At 32.4% G+C, this 14,536-nt stretch overlaps 1 protein-coding gene across 1 annotated transcript; it reads left to right on the top strand.

Annotated features, from left to right (window-relative positions):
• The first annotated feature begins 5,877 nt into the window (after positions 1-5,877).
• LOC132170746 (U-box domain-containing protein 9-like) lies at positions 5,878-8,710 on the top strand. The gene is made up of 2 exons (XM_059581833.1): positions 5,878-6,301; positions 7,444-8,710. Exons 1-2 carry the CDS (start codon positions 6,035-6,037, stop codon positions 8,521-8,523), a joined length of 1,347 nt encoding a protein of 448 aa, XP_059437816.1. The 5' UTR covers positions 5,878-6,034; the 3' UTR covers positions 8,524-8,710.
• The last annotated feature ends 5,826 nt before the right edge of the window (positions 8,711-14,536 follow it).

Here is a 14,536-nt window from a genome sequence, read left to right on the forward strand (position 1 = left end):
ATTAGCCTCCTTGTTCGTTTGTCAGTAGGGAAAGTTCCAATTATTTATTATATGATTTGATGGAAGTGCTGCAAGTTTAAGTATCTAATCATCCTGTCCCTAAAGGGTAGCTCAATCGGCTAGGAACTATGTTTTATGAAGCGAAGGTTACTAGTTCGAATTCCCACTCTCCCCTCTTATGTGAATATGTAAAATATATATATATATATATATATATATATATATAGAGGATCATCCTAACATCATCAGAACCATTTATTAAATCATAGTACTCAAATTTTAGGTAAATTTAATGATTCTCTAGGGAAAAAAATAATAATAAAAAAAAAAAATTGCCCCTCGATAAGAGAAAATAATAATATGACCTCCCAATTAAAGAAGAAGAAAAAAATTTGATAATTGGGTCTTCATTGCTTTAGAAATCAGAAGTTTAAATATATAGATTTATGATGCCTTTGACATTGCGATTTTATAAACAAAAAATATGATTTTAAACCAAATCGCAGAAAATTGATTGTTTAAGATTGTATTTTTCAAAAAAAAAATTGTGATTTGAAAACATAGAAAATCTGCATTTTCAAATCACAGATAAGGTAGTGTTTTTTTGAAAACGTACAATTTTAAACGATAAACTACAATTTTAAATGTCAAACTGCGATTTTACCAATTGCATAACCGTGTTCTTCAAAACTATGTTTTCAAATCGTACATTTTAAAATCATACTTTTTTAAATCACAAATTCAAGCGAACCATAATTTTAGAAAGCTCTAAAAATCAGCGATTTCAAATACCACAGGGGATTTGAATTTTAGCAGTCAAACAAAGAAAATATGCCATGAAAACAATTCTAACAATTCACACACAAAAATATGAAGTATAGATGAAAAATTGGAGCTACAATTTTTTTTAATCCTATTATTAGTGCTACAGCTACTGAGCTACTGATATAATCCATTTTCTTCAGTAAATTTATAATCTTCGATTCTTTTAAATTTTGTTCTTATTTTGTACTTCTTTTTCAAGTTAGAAGAGGAAATATTGTAGATTAAGAAAGATTCTCCCCACTTTTCATTAGAGAAATACTAGATGCTCTTCTGGTCTTAAGTATATATTATTTTCTAAAAATCGAGTGAGAAAAATAAGGGTCAGTTTCTTTTTTGTTTTTTTTAGAAAATAACATTCACTTAAGATAAGGAGAACACTAGGTGAATATCAGGAGTACACCAAAAGAATACGTAACATTCCCCTTTTCATTATGTGTTAGGCGGGTGTGTAGGGGCGAAATTAGATTTTTTTTTTGAGTTTTGGCCGAAACCTACATAAATTTATATAAATTAATCAAATCAAACCTATCAAATTAGCCCCCCAAAAAAAAAACAAAAAAAAAATCCAAACCAAAGTAACTATTCAAAATTGCCGGGACCCAAATATAAAAAATATCACTTTTATAAGGAATTTGAAAAAAAGAAAATGGGAAACTTCACAAAACTCGAACTTGAACGCATTTTGAAAGTACCCCTAATGTTCAAGGTATCAAATTTCAATTAGGATTTTTCATTAAATCTTGTCAAAATTTTCAAAATACTATTATTTTTTTATTAGAAAAAATAAAATAAAAATTGTAAAAATTCAGGTGTTTATTTTTTATTTTTTATTTTTTATTTTATAAAAGAAATGAGTATTTTGAGAATTTGACAAAATTTAATAGAAAATCCTAACGGAATATGATAATTGAAAAAAATAAAAAGTTGAATACCCTTAATTGAAAGTTTAAACATGCGGAGAAAATGTTAAAACCAATAAAAGTTAAGAAGGATTTTCTAAAAAAAAAATATTTTAAAAATGGGTTAATAACTTTTTTTGTACCTCGGTTTCAACGTTTTTATTTTTTTTTCTTAGGTTTTAAAACCATACAAATCTGGTACCTCATTTATGGGAAAAGACAAAATTAATACCTCAATTAGTTTTCATCAGTCCGAATTAATGGAATTCCACTTCATCTCCATTAATATCGCCACACGTGTCATAAAATTAAAAAATAAATAAATAACTAAACCTAAAACAAAAAGAATTTTAAAAAAAAAATAAAAAAAAAATTATGGGGTAGTCGGCTACCCCATTTTGGCCTTGGGGGTGGCTCAACCATCCCTAAGGCCAAAATTGGGGTGGCCGGCCACCTCATAAAAATTTCACTTTTTTTTTTTTTTTTTTTTTTTGAAGTTTAGTTTTTTATTTATTATTATTATTTTATTTTTATATTTTTTTTAGGACATGTGGCATATTATGGGAGTGACACATGGAATTTAGTTAATTGAGACTGATGGAAACTAACGGAGGTATTGATCTTATCTTTTCCAATAGGTAAGGTACAAGATTTGTCTGGTTTTAAAACCTATGGTAGCTCAATCGGTTGAGGACCACGCCTCATGAAGCGAACATCACTAATTTGAATCCCCCTCCCCTATTGTATGGACATGTAAAAAAATAAAATACAATAAAATAAAATATAAAATAAAAAATAAAAAAATTATTAAGCCAAAAAAAATTGACAAAATTCTTTAGGATTAAATACTAAATACCCAGTTTACAAAAAAAAAATACTAAATACCCCATGTGGTTTTGTTGCTTTATTTTTTCCCCCTTATGATTTGATTTTTATCACAGGAAGTCTCTGTGGTTTTGATAATAGACCAAATTAATCCTCTGTCAGTTGACCGTTAGTTGACTTAACGGAAATCCACGTGGACCAATCAAATGTTGACACGTGACACATATTTAATTTTTTTTTAAAATTAAAAAATAATGTATTTTTTTTAAATAAAAATAAAAACAAAAAAAATTAGGGGCCACCCCATGGAGCCTAGGGGGTGGCCAAATTTTTTTCTTTTAAAAAAAAAAAAAATTTAAGTAGGTGCCACGTGTCAATATTTAATTGGTCCACGTGAATTTTCGTTAAATCAACTAACAAAAAGATTAATTTGATCTATTATCAAAACTACAAAAATTCCCTACGATAAAAATTAAACAGTAAGAGAGAAACATTAAAGCAATGAAACCTCAAGAATATTTAGTATTTAACCCAATTCTTTACCAAACGGGCCCCACTAATTCAAGTTCAGCCTAATTCTTCAAGAAGTTTCTTATCCCTAGGGTGAAAAAGTCAACCAGTACTTGAGAATAAGATGCTTTTCAGTTTCCACGGGTTAAAAAAGAAAGTAATAAATTACCGCCGCCCAAAGAAATGTCACTATTTTCTAACCCAAAACTACCCTTCTTGTCTTTCAGTCCTTTTCAAGTTTCTTTTTCTTTTTTAAGCCTTATGTGAAATTAAAATGCAACCCCCCAACTTTATTTATTTGCACTGGAGCCCTCATACCCTTATCCACCACCAACTATATTGGCTACTGGCTAGTACAGTCTCATAAATATTCGTCAGTTGGTGTTGTTAGCGTACATAAATCTCACTTTCATATCTTACCAAAAATAAAAAATAAAAAATACTCTCACTTTCATAAACAGGCAAGCCCAGGGAGATAAATGTAAATTGGTGGGTGGCTTTGTACTTTGAGCAAGAATATCATTTTCCAATCAACTTGTTAATAGGAAGTGACGCATTAACATTATAAAATAGTTATAGATAAAAAAAATAGTTTACAACGCTATTGTTAGAGATATAAATTATAGGGTTACTCCATTCAATTTGCCTCTACATAAAAGATAATAAGGCCATCTAAGGAAAATAAATCAATAACTCTTAAAATCTTCTCCGCATGAAAAATATACACCCTCATGGTCATTAGTACGACGAGACTCACATTTCATTGGTATGTAAGGGTCTCTTTGGAATTGTGGTTTTATTAAGTATGATTTTAAAAATTGTTTTTTTGAAATCGATACTTTTTAAAACCATAGATGCGTTTGGTAAAACATGTTAAAAAATATTTTTTCTATTAATTAAATGTTTGGATAACTTTAGCATATAATTGCAATTTCATGGTCAAATTACCAATAAGGACATTTGTTTATAACAGTAAAATAACTAACATTGTATATAAGTCTCAATTTTAACATATTTGCAAACAAAAATATGACTTATAATTTGACATTAACTTTGAGTTGTTTATATAAGAGCACTAGCAAAAATAGAAACCATATAACTCATTCTCAGCAACATAAACCATATAACTCATTCTCTTCCCTATATATAGCAAAAATCTCAAAAAAAAAAAAAAAAAAATACCCACAAAAAGTCACATACATCCGCTTTCTTATTGCTTTCCTAAACATTGGAAATGCTACAGCCAATGTGTAATAAGAAACTTAAAGAGCTTTCATAAACATTATTTTAATATAAATATTTATCTGTGTCTCCTATTTTCATCTTTTTGCCTTTTATTGGAAACTGTGTTGAAATTTTGTAAAAAATTAGATGGTAGATATGAAACTTTTATTTTGTAAATAAATAATATTTTAATGGTATATGGAAGTTATTGTAAAGTATATTTGAATAGGAAAACAAAAAGTAGTTTTATTTCCTAAACTTAAGAAAGATCAAAGGGAAAATGTGCTAGTGCTCTAAGCAATGGTATCTTGCCTTCCACCGTATTGTGCCGTTCATCTCTTCCCCAACCGCTTCTGCTGCTTGCTGGTTGTTTGTTTGTATTTTTGTTTTGAATAAAAAGTTTTTTTTCTCTAGATCCGCCCTCATGAGTGAGAATGAATAATTAGGTGTGAAGGGTTATTTCTCACGGCCGATTCAAATAAATTTTGTTAGTAAATTGGGCTACTCATGTCTTAGATCTACTCTTTAATTATATTTGTACATGAGTTAGCGGAAGATTGAAGTCATAGATAACACCTGATTGTAAAAAATTTTGTTAGTATCTATAACATCATAGCATGTGGCTATGATTTTTGTAAAGCTTTATGCTTTGTGCTGTAAGAGCTTTAATATTAATGATCTTTAATCAATAAAATCCTCAGATTTCTGTTTTAAAAAAAAAAAAACAAAAACAATATAGAAACAAGTAATATGTATGCCTTTTTTTTTTTTTTTAGTCTTTGTTTTTGTTTTTGTTTTTGTGTTTTTTTTAGACAGACTTCAAACGGACGTACAATGAAGAAGAGAGGTTTCTAACCTATTTTAGGTGGGTATTTTTGAAATCTTTTTCATTTAAACTCGGAAATTTGGTAATTATTGTTCCAAATATTTTTTATGCGAAATCGTAATTTTGCTTTAATTTTGCGCATTTTCAAATAACACCTCATAGCATGCTTATAGAAATCACCAAATTTTTTGTTTCCAATTTTAGTTTATACGTTTTTTAAATAACAATGCCAAATACTTTGTGATTTATTTTTAAAACACAGATTATTATTGTAAAATCACAATCCCAAACACACTCTAAATTACCATATTAGACAAGAGACTCAAACTATAAAAAGGGGTACACCTCACCTATAGATTATGCTCATTCTTTCCTTTCCCACAGTATTTATTAAGTTTTCTTAGGATACAGACGAATGGGATTGATATTTCATAGTGATTATTATTATTTTTTTTTAATTTCGCAAGTGACCTGTCACCAATACAATTGTCCAAAAATTTGCTTTAACGGTTATATATTACATTTTTATCTTACAATTATTACATAATGTTCGCGTAGTGGTACCACCTATCCTTAATTTTTTTTTTTAATAAAAATGGATCAACATTAAAAATATAATTTATACCAATAATTTTATACTTTTCATACATATTTCGTTAATTTTAAATGAAAAATAATAATTAATGAAGGGTTAACAGCCTACTGGCGCTACAGGTGCATACGACAACATCGCAAAGTTCCTTCTCATAAAAATCTGTTTCGGTTTCATTCTCTCGTTGAAAGAAAAGAAAGACGGAAAAAAATCCAAAGCAAGAGAGAAAGAAAGCAAGCAAGATGCCCAGAATTGTGAATCTCCTCTGGGTTTCCTTAATCTAATTCCCACCCAAGATTTTCCTCTTTCTTTTCTTTTTTGAATTTTCTGGAAATGGCGAAGACTGATAGAGCCGTGGCGGCCAAGGCTACGGAGCTGAAAAAGGAGTTGCAGAGACTGGTGAAGGCGATTGTGGATGAAGATGACTATAAGGTTGAGACGGCAGACAAGGCCATCAGAACCTTGTCGTCTTTGAAGGACTTGAAATTGAACAGCTCTCTCTCTTTGAGATTGGATGATGGTTTGGCTGTTCCTCAAGAATTCAGATGCCCCATTTCAAGAGAGCTCATGAGGGACCCTGTTGTTTTGGCCACTGGACAGGTTGGTTGCTTCTCTCTCTCTCTCTTTCTAGTTTGAAGTTGCATTTACGTCTGTTGTTGTGGGAATTTTGGTGGGTTTTGCTCAATTTGGACGTGAGTGCAAGATTTTTTTTTGTTTACATTTTGAGACCTTTTTTTTTTTTTTTTTCAAGTATACTAGTATTGAATGTTCTGTTCTGCGATGGCGATGGATTTCAAGTCTTCTTTTTTTAAAAAAATATATATACATTTGAGTTTTGATTCAGCCTCTGGCTTCTTGTGTTTTTGGGATTTGGCAGTTTCAAGAATTGTAGATTGGAGAAATTCTGCTTGATTTTGAAAGATCTGTGGCTTTGCCCAGACCTGAATTTGTTTTAGGAGTTTAATTCTGTGGAATTCAAAATACTTGCCTTCATTTCGGAATTGTTTTATGGGAGTTTACTTCCACTTCATTATTTTGAGAGGAAAACTGAAGGTGATTCCAATTTCTGAAGATAAATTGATATACACCCATCAAGATAAATCCAAAGATCTACTACCATCTTCTGTATAAATCTCCAGTTATCACTTTTGTCTTCATTTGATGCTTTCATCTCAGTTTCTTGCTTGAACTTCATCCAAGAATGTCATTTTTTTCACTCATTTTTGGTATTTGATATGATTGTTCTGATCTTCAGAATTTATGACAAGCTTTCCTTCAGATAATTCCTTCTTCTTTTGGGTCAAGAAGTCTAGATGGTTTGGGTATTCATCAAAAAAAAAAAAAGTCAAAAAGAAACTGTAGATGGTTTGAATTCCAAATTTTGGTGGAAGTGGAATTTTATGAATTGAGTGAACAATGATATCGAATAAGGTCACAGTCTCCATGTTAACAATGCCAGTAGGCAAAGTTATTGAAATGTGACATACTGCGAAAGATGATCCAATTTTGGATACCAAAACCTTATCTCAAAAAGTAGAATTAGGAATCTGTTCTCATTCATTCATAACATACAATGACTTTGTTACCAACAAGCACCAATTATTTCTGCTTCAAAATCAATATCATCTTTGTACAGTCCATCTTTTTCCTTATGTTTTTTCCATTTCTTATACTTTTCCCTTCTTATTGATCTGCATTATACAACTGATTTTAGTGCATTTAATACTTGTGTTCATCTGCAGACTTATGATCGTCCATTCATCCAGAGGTGGCTGAATGAAGGCCACCGGACATGTCCTCAAACCCAACAAGTTCTCTCCCATACAGTTCTCACTTCTAATCTATTGGTCAGAGAGATGATTTCCCAATGGTGCAAGGAGCATGGAATTGATGTTCCAAAGCCTGTACAGAATATTGATGAGGAGGTAGTGACCGATGCAGACCGAGACTCTTTGAACTCACTGCTCGACAAGATGTCCCGATCCCTTTCTGATCAGAAAGAAGCTGCAAAAGAGGTTCGGCGTCTAACGAAGAGAATGCCATCATTTCGGGGCCTGTTTGGTGAGTCCACCAATGCCATTACTCAATTGCTCAATCCACTCTCACCAGGCAGGCCTGACACTCCTCCTGACCTTCAGGAGGATTTGATCACAACAGTTTTGAACATTTCAATTCATGATAATAATAAGAGATTAGTCGCAGAGAATCCAGTGGCCATACCACTGCTTATTGAATCTTTAAAATCTGGAACCATTCAGACAAGGAGCAATGCTGCTGCAGCCCTCTTCACATTATCGGCCCTTGATACCAACAAGCTCATTATTGGAAAATCTGGTGCTCTCAAACCTCTGATTGACCTTTTAGATGAGGGGCATCCATTAGCCATGAGGGATGTTGCTTCAGCGATATTCAACTTATGCATTGTCCATGAGAATAAAGGGAGGGCGGTCCGTGAAGGCGCAGTCAAAGTTATTCTGAAAAAGATCATGGATGGCATACTGGTTGATGAATTGCTGACCATACTTGCAATCCTTTCCGGCCACCAAAAGGCGGTCGAGGAAATGGGCGAGCTTGGTGCCCTTCCGTGCTTGCTCGGTATCATTCGGAAGAGCACTTGCGAACGCAACAAGGAGAATTGTGTTGCCATTCTGTATACCATCTGCATTAATGATCGGACTAAATGGAGGGAGCTTAGGGAAGAAGAAAATGCCAATGACACACTCTATGGGCTTGCACAAACCGGGACTTCCAGGGCCAAGAGGAAGGCTAATGCCATCCTTGAGAAGCTCAGTAAATTCGCATCAATATCGCACACTACTTGATGAAATAAATCCCTTTGTAGATATCCTCTTTTCATCTCCTGCTGTACACACCAATCCCAGCTTTGTTACCTGTAAAAGAGTTCAAATATTTGTACACATTACCTGTATTGATCATCATCCTGGGCAACTTTTAGTCCATCTTAGGCGTGTATAGATGAGCAAAAGTACATTGATTTTTGTTTTCTTTCGTATTATCTCTTGCTTTTTTAGTGTATAAAGGTTCTTTCGGGTTTGCGAATTCAAAACGTGCAACTCTCAGTTTGGCCTTTCTACAATCTCGTTGAAAACCAACCGCTAGTTTTGTCTGCAAAATTACGGTGCCGCAATCTCGTTGAAAACAAACCGCTAGTTTTGTCTGCGAAATTACGGTGCCGAACGCAGTCTAACATAGGTTACTATAATTGTTTGGCTTGAGTTGTCTAGTCTACATCAGGTAGCTAACCTATTTGAAATTGACCATATGGAATTGTTTTGGATTATACGGGTGAGATTATGATATTTGGCCTACTTGCTAAAAGTGATTGGGATCAATGAGCGGTAATGAGCGGCTGAGAGACTGGAGTTGTAGGGTCTCCCTTGTTCCTGTCATCACCAACCTTTAAAAGTGTCGGCACCACATTACATTTCTCAATTGTGGATTAAGAATAAATAAAGCTGTTTTATTATTCTTTTATTTATTTTTTAAATAAAGCAGTTTTTTATTATTATTATTATTATTATTTAAATAAAGCAGTTGAATTGATACGAACTTACTTGGACGGCGGTTTAGCAAATTGATGCGCTGACTCGTTATTCCATCATTCTCCTTCAATATTGCTACAGTATAAAAGTTGAACTTTGACCCCTCAATCAGGGGAACAAAAAAAAGAAAAAAAAAAAGAGGTTGAAGTTTGAGAAATGAAATAGACAAATTTGCATAGATTTCGCACTAATTTTAGAGTTGAGGATGCCTAATACTTTTGAAAAAGCAAATAATGATGACAACTAGTGAGACTGTTTTTTTTGGCAACAACATGAATCATGTGATTCATGCTATACTAGAGAGACAAACATATCCCCCTTTTTTTCTCTTTTTCTTTTTTGGTCTTAAACAATTGTACTTTGTAGGAAAAATGTTTTAGATCGATCTATGAGGTATTATTTTTTAGCAAAGCACTTCTTGATGTTTAAATTTTGCCAATTTAATCTCTTCAATTCGTTAATTTTTTAAATTTTCATGTCACGTAATAAACCTGTTGGGTAATGGGCTAGTCTTGGAATCAAACGGTTATCTCACATCAAAGAAAAGCCCAACAACCAAGCCTATTCACACGTGCCATTCAAGTCAACTATCAGCTGAGGGTTAACGTTGCCGAGGATTCTCCACGATTATCCAAGGCCACGATTGCTAGTTAAAAGCCACTCTTTGAAATTCTAGGGTAGCACTAATGCCCGAGAATTCAAGAGTCACGATCGATGACAACAATCGGAACCAACTGCAACATGCACCTATAAAAGGGAGCAACTCTTTGTAACTTGAGTGGTTATTAACTTATTATTATCTATAAAGTCTACTGATTTAGGCATCGGAGCTATTTCCTGTCGACACGCCCGACAAGTTCTTTTGTTGAATTCTTATTCATTTTGCAGGATTTCATCTCTCCAGTTTGCCTGATTCACCCAAAAACTATTCCAGCAATACCCAATTTAATATCGACACATTCCGCAAGAGCACAATCAACATGTCTACTTAGTGTCTGAACATGTTTGCTTACCATGTAATGACACATTAGCATAACAGGTCATCATCGTAGTTTAAACAAAAAGAACAATGTAATTTTGTATGAGCCCTCTGTTCAATTCCTCTTTCACATAATTACAGAGTTAGAGACACTGGTTTCTTTTTCCATTTAGTCGTCTTCCTCCTTTGACCCTCTTTTGCACCGCCGCCTCCGCTCACCGTGACTAAGCCCTTTTCAACCGGGTCTTGCCGGTGTTTCCAAACGTTGGATTGTTGGTCTTGTATCTAGTCCGTTCAAAAAGACAATGTATATATTATATATAGTGTGAGCATAAATATATTAGCTAATTCCCTCATTGCTTGTATCACTTGTCAAGCCATCCTTTATTTTAATGTGGATGGTTAATATAGCGTGAGCATAAATATATTAAGTAATTAACAAAGATAAGTCAAAAACTTGGCTTAGCATACTCGTATTAATATCCATACCAGTTTTCATAATTTTGAATATCCTATAAAAACTTTCCCATGTAAAATAAGTCTCTGTTTGTTTCTCTCTCTCCTTTATGTGTATAGATATTAGATTCGATATTTGAGGACTTATCAATTTCAGGAGCTACTTGTTATGTGTGGTTCATTTGATGTGAATATTTTAATTGAAATGAAACATATAATTGACACTTGACATGACAGTAGGTAACTATCATTTGCAGAATCGAATTATTTGAGCCCAACTGCTTCCATCGGTGGATAATTGGGGTGGTCTATAACTATTTCTTTTTCTTTTCTTTTCTTTTTTTCTTAAAATGACATTTAAAATTTTGGTATTGGGATTATATGTCCGAATTAATTGTAGTTTGAGCAAGTAGTATGAGATGTCATATATATATATATATATGGTATTGGAATTTACGGTAATTATATGTTCGAATAATAGCGGACGGTTATTAACCACCCACTAACCACTTTTGAAAGCGGTTAGAAAAAATCTCTAACCACCTAGGGCAATGTGGTTAGCGGTTTTTGTGTTTAAATATATAAGAAAATGTATAATACTTGTACGTAGTAGGGTATTACCGTATTATCGTAGCCGCTAACCGCCGGTTAATCGCCTAGAGTTAATAGTTTTAGCCAATGACCATTAACCGTAACTGTCTTTTTATCCATAATTATTTATCCCGTAGGTGGTCATGATGAGTAATTCTAGAAGGCATACTTGTGTTCTATTAGAATGATGTGGCTATTAAAATCATTTTTTAATTAAAATTTAATAATGATCAATCACAAGTCCAATGATGATTTTAATAGCCACATCATTCTCAATAAGACATAAGTAGGCCTTCTAGAATTACTTGGTCATGAGGCAGCCAAACATTTATTTGGGCAGATGGGTCTCATATAGAATCTCTCTTACGTTATCTGTTCCAAATGCTAGCAATTCGAACACAAAAATTCATGTTCTCTCAAGTGCTTACTCTAAAACGTGACAATAAAAAATAACCATTGACGTGAAACATACATATTAATCTGTCCAAAATTCAATAATAATTTTCACTATCACGTCAAGAAATAAACGCTTAAAAATACATGCATCATTTCTCATTCGAACAGATAATTATCGCGAATCGTTATCCTGTCAAACACAAAAAAGCAACTTGCTACTTGGAGGGCAAGTAGAAAGAAAAAGGGAAAAGGAGGAATCTAAATATAGGTGGTGTCAATCTCATTTTGAAAAATGGATGTGTTAGGAAGATTGTGGGCATGTGTTTTAATTTATTTAAGCGTGAGCCATTTGGAGGGTGTCAACGCAAAAACATCTTTTTGAGTTGCTTTCGGTTAAGTGGTCCTCAAAAAGGTAAGGGGGAGGGAGCGTTAAGTTGTTGGGAGTCAGACAACCGAAGAAAACAGCTTTAGATGGTTCCAGATAATGAATGGGTTTTTGACCAAAATTAATTTGTGCTTAATAATAATAATAATAATAATATTATGAAACCCTAAAATCAGTGTTAATTTGGATCCACTGCCCACAGCCTTCCACCTGTCCTCCTCCGACAAAAAGCATCGTTAATTAAGGACTGTCGGCATGTAGACACAAGAAAATCCTTAAAACTTTTTTTTTTTTTTTTTATGATAAATAAATAAACGAGAGACAATGGGTTCAGAAAATTCTTATATAATTTTGACTCGAAATTCTTATAAAATGATGAGAAATGCTATGAATTAATAAGTTTTTTATATTTAATTTATATTTTTTAATAAAATAATAGATTAACTATTAGATTTGTTGGGTTCACAATTAACTTGTATGAAATTTACGTAAGTTTACAAATCTAATGGTTGATTTATAAGATAAGATGAGTAAAATATAAAAAAAATATTGACCCCTAACATTTTTTTAAAATTATAATCCACGTAGAAAATTGGTTTTACTCCTGGCCTTTTGGAAATTAAAGGAGCTTTGATTCAGAGGTAAGCTCTTCCAAAGCATGCGCGTCTCTTTTATCAGTAATCTATTGGTGATTTTAAAAGAGGACACTAAGAGAACCACTAGAAGAGCACTTAGCATTATATATATATATAAAGTGTTGTTGTGGCTCATATGCTACATGAGATTTTAGTATAGTTTAATTAATCACAAATTTAGGGTGTTTGGTAAGAAATTTCTGTCCGTTTGGTAATTTATTCCAAATAAGAAATTATTTGTGGGATTTTTGTTTCTTGTTTTTTGATGGGAGAAATAAATAAGGTAAAATTATGATCGAAGGCGTTGACCTAACCTATAAATAAAGGGCATGTGTATTCCATATATGAACATAAAGAAATGAGTAAATGACACACATTAACTCATTAAGCCTAAACCCAAATCCACCCTAAAGAAGAAAACTTGCCTCAAGATAGCATATCACACATTAAACTTTGACTTTATTTTATTTTTTATTTTTTACATGTCCTCGCAAGGAGAGGAAATGAGAGAACAGAGATTCGATCTAGTAATATCTACTTTATAAGACGCCGATTGAGCTACCCTCGAGAACACATTAAACTTAACTTATTCATCCGCAAATTCTTTTTTTTTATCTTTTACTAATTATGCCCACATTATTTACAAAATAGAGAAATGGGTATATACATAAGATGGATCTTTTGAAGCCACCTTCTAATTATTTTTGTGTTCCCATGTTAGCTTAGGCTGTGTATCGACAAACTACCTGCAGATTCCTGTCATCTCATCAGCTTAGCCAAAACAAAGTTCACCCATCTAGGCATATACTTCTTCTTTTTCCGTTTTTTTGTTTTTTTTTCAACCCAATCATAGCTTGCCAGGTAAGCCATAATTCAACACCATATTCAGATGAGGTCATACCCCTTTAGTGAACACCCCACATTCCTCGAGGCCAGGCATCAACTTTCCTTATTATTATTTTTTCATTTCAATCATGAAAATGCTTTGCAGTGGTTGTTCGATCAAATGAATGCTTAATTCCTTATTATTCTTCAAGCATATATTAATATACTATAATTGTAACACTCCGGTCTCATATTGGGAATATGAAGAATAACCCGCATAGAGTAAGTGATTTATAAAGATAGTCATGAGTACTAAGTCTCGCATTGCCTAATTACTATGTGAAACTAAGCTTTATAATAAATTCTAAGAAATTTCCAAATTGATTAGTTTTTTTGAAGTAATAGCGCAAACTTGACTAATGTTTTTTTTTTTTTTTTGTAGTTTCTTGTGGGTTGATGAATTTAATAACTCATCGCAACCCCTACATTTGCCTAATAATAAATCAAAGGCAAAAGCAAGCTTGCAATTTATTTAGTTATTGTTGTGGCATTTTTCTGTTATGTTTTTCTTTTTTTGTAAGTATGTTTTTCTTTCTTTTACTTCCTAGCTTTTTCTGTTCTGTATTTGATAGGTTTTCTTGTGTAATGTAGTTTTTCTCAAAATCCAAACCACAGCTGCAGTCTCTTCATTTCATAGGTGTTGAATGTTGATGTAAAGCGAGTATGTTTTTGCATATGTTTTTAGATTTTGATATTTTATTCAATATTTAATTTGGGCTTTATTATTAGCATTTTTAATATGATTGCAGTAATTAATAATACTTTTAAAGCACATGATTTCTTTCAATTCTGCTGGATTCTTAGCTAAAAATGACAGGCCCATTCTATACAAATGTGAAATAACCATGTGCTTTAATAATAAGGCCCATTCTAAAGCCTAAAGCCCATTCTATACAAATATGAGAAATGGGAATGGATATTTTTCACTTTTAATTAGAAGTTAAA

The sequence above is a fragment of the Corylus avellana genome, chromosome ca2 (genome assembly GCF_901000735.1).
Source record: "Corylus avellana chromosome ca2, CavTom2PMs-1.0".
In the NCBI taxonomy this organism is placed as follows: domain Eukaryota; kingdom Viridiplantae; phylum Streptophyta; class Magnoliopsida; order Fagales; family Betulaceae; genus Corylus; species Corylus avellana.

Coding starts and splice junctions, on each gene's coding strand:
- LOC132170746 (XM_059581833.1), top strand. CDS start 6,035: ATGGCGAAGACTGATAGAGCCGTGGCGGCCAAGGCTACGGAGCTGAAA. Junction 6,302..7,443: donor TTGTTTTGGCCACTGGACAG/GTTGGTTGCTTC, acceptor GTTCATCTGCAG/ACTTATGATCGTCCATTCAT.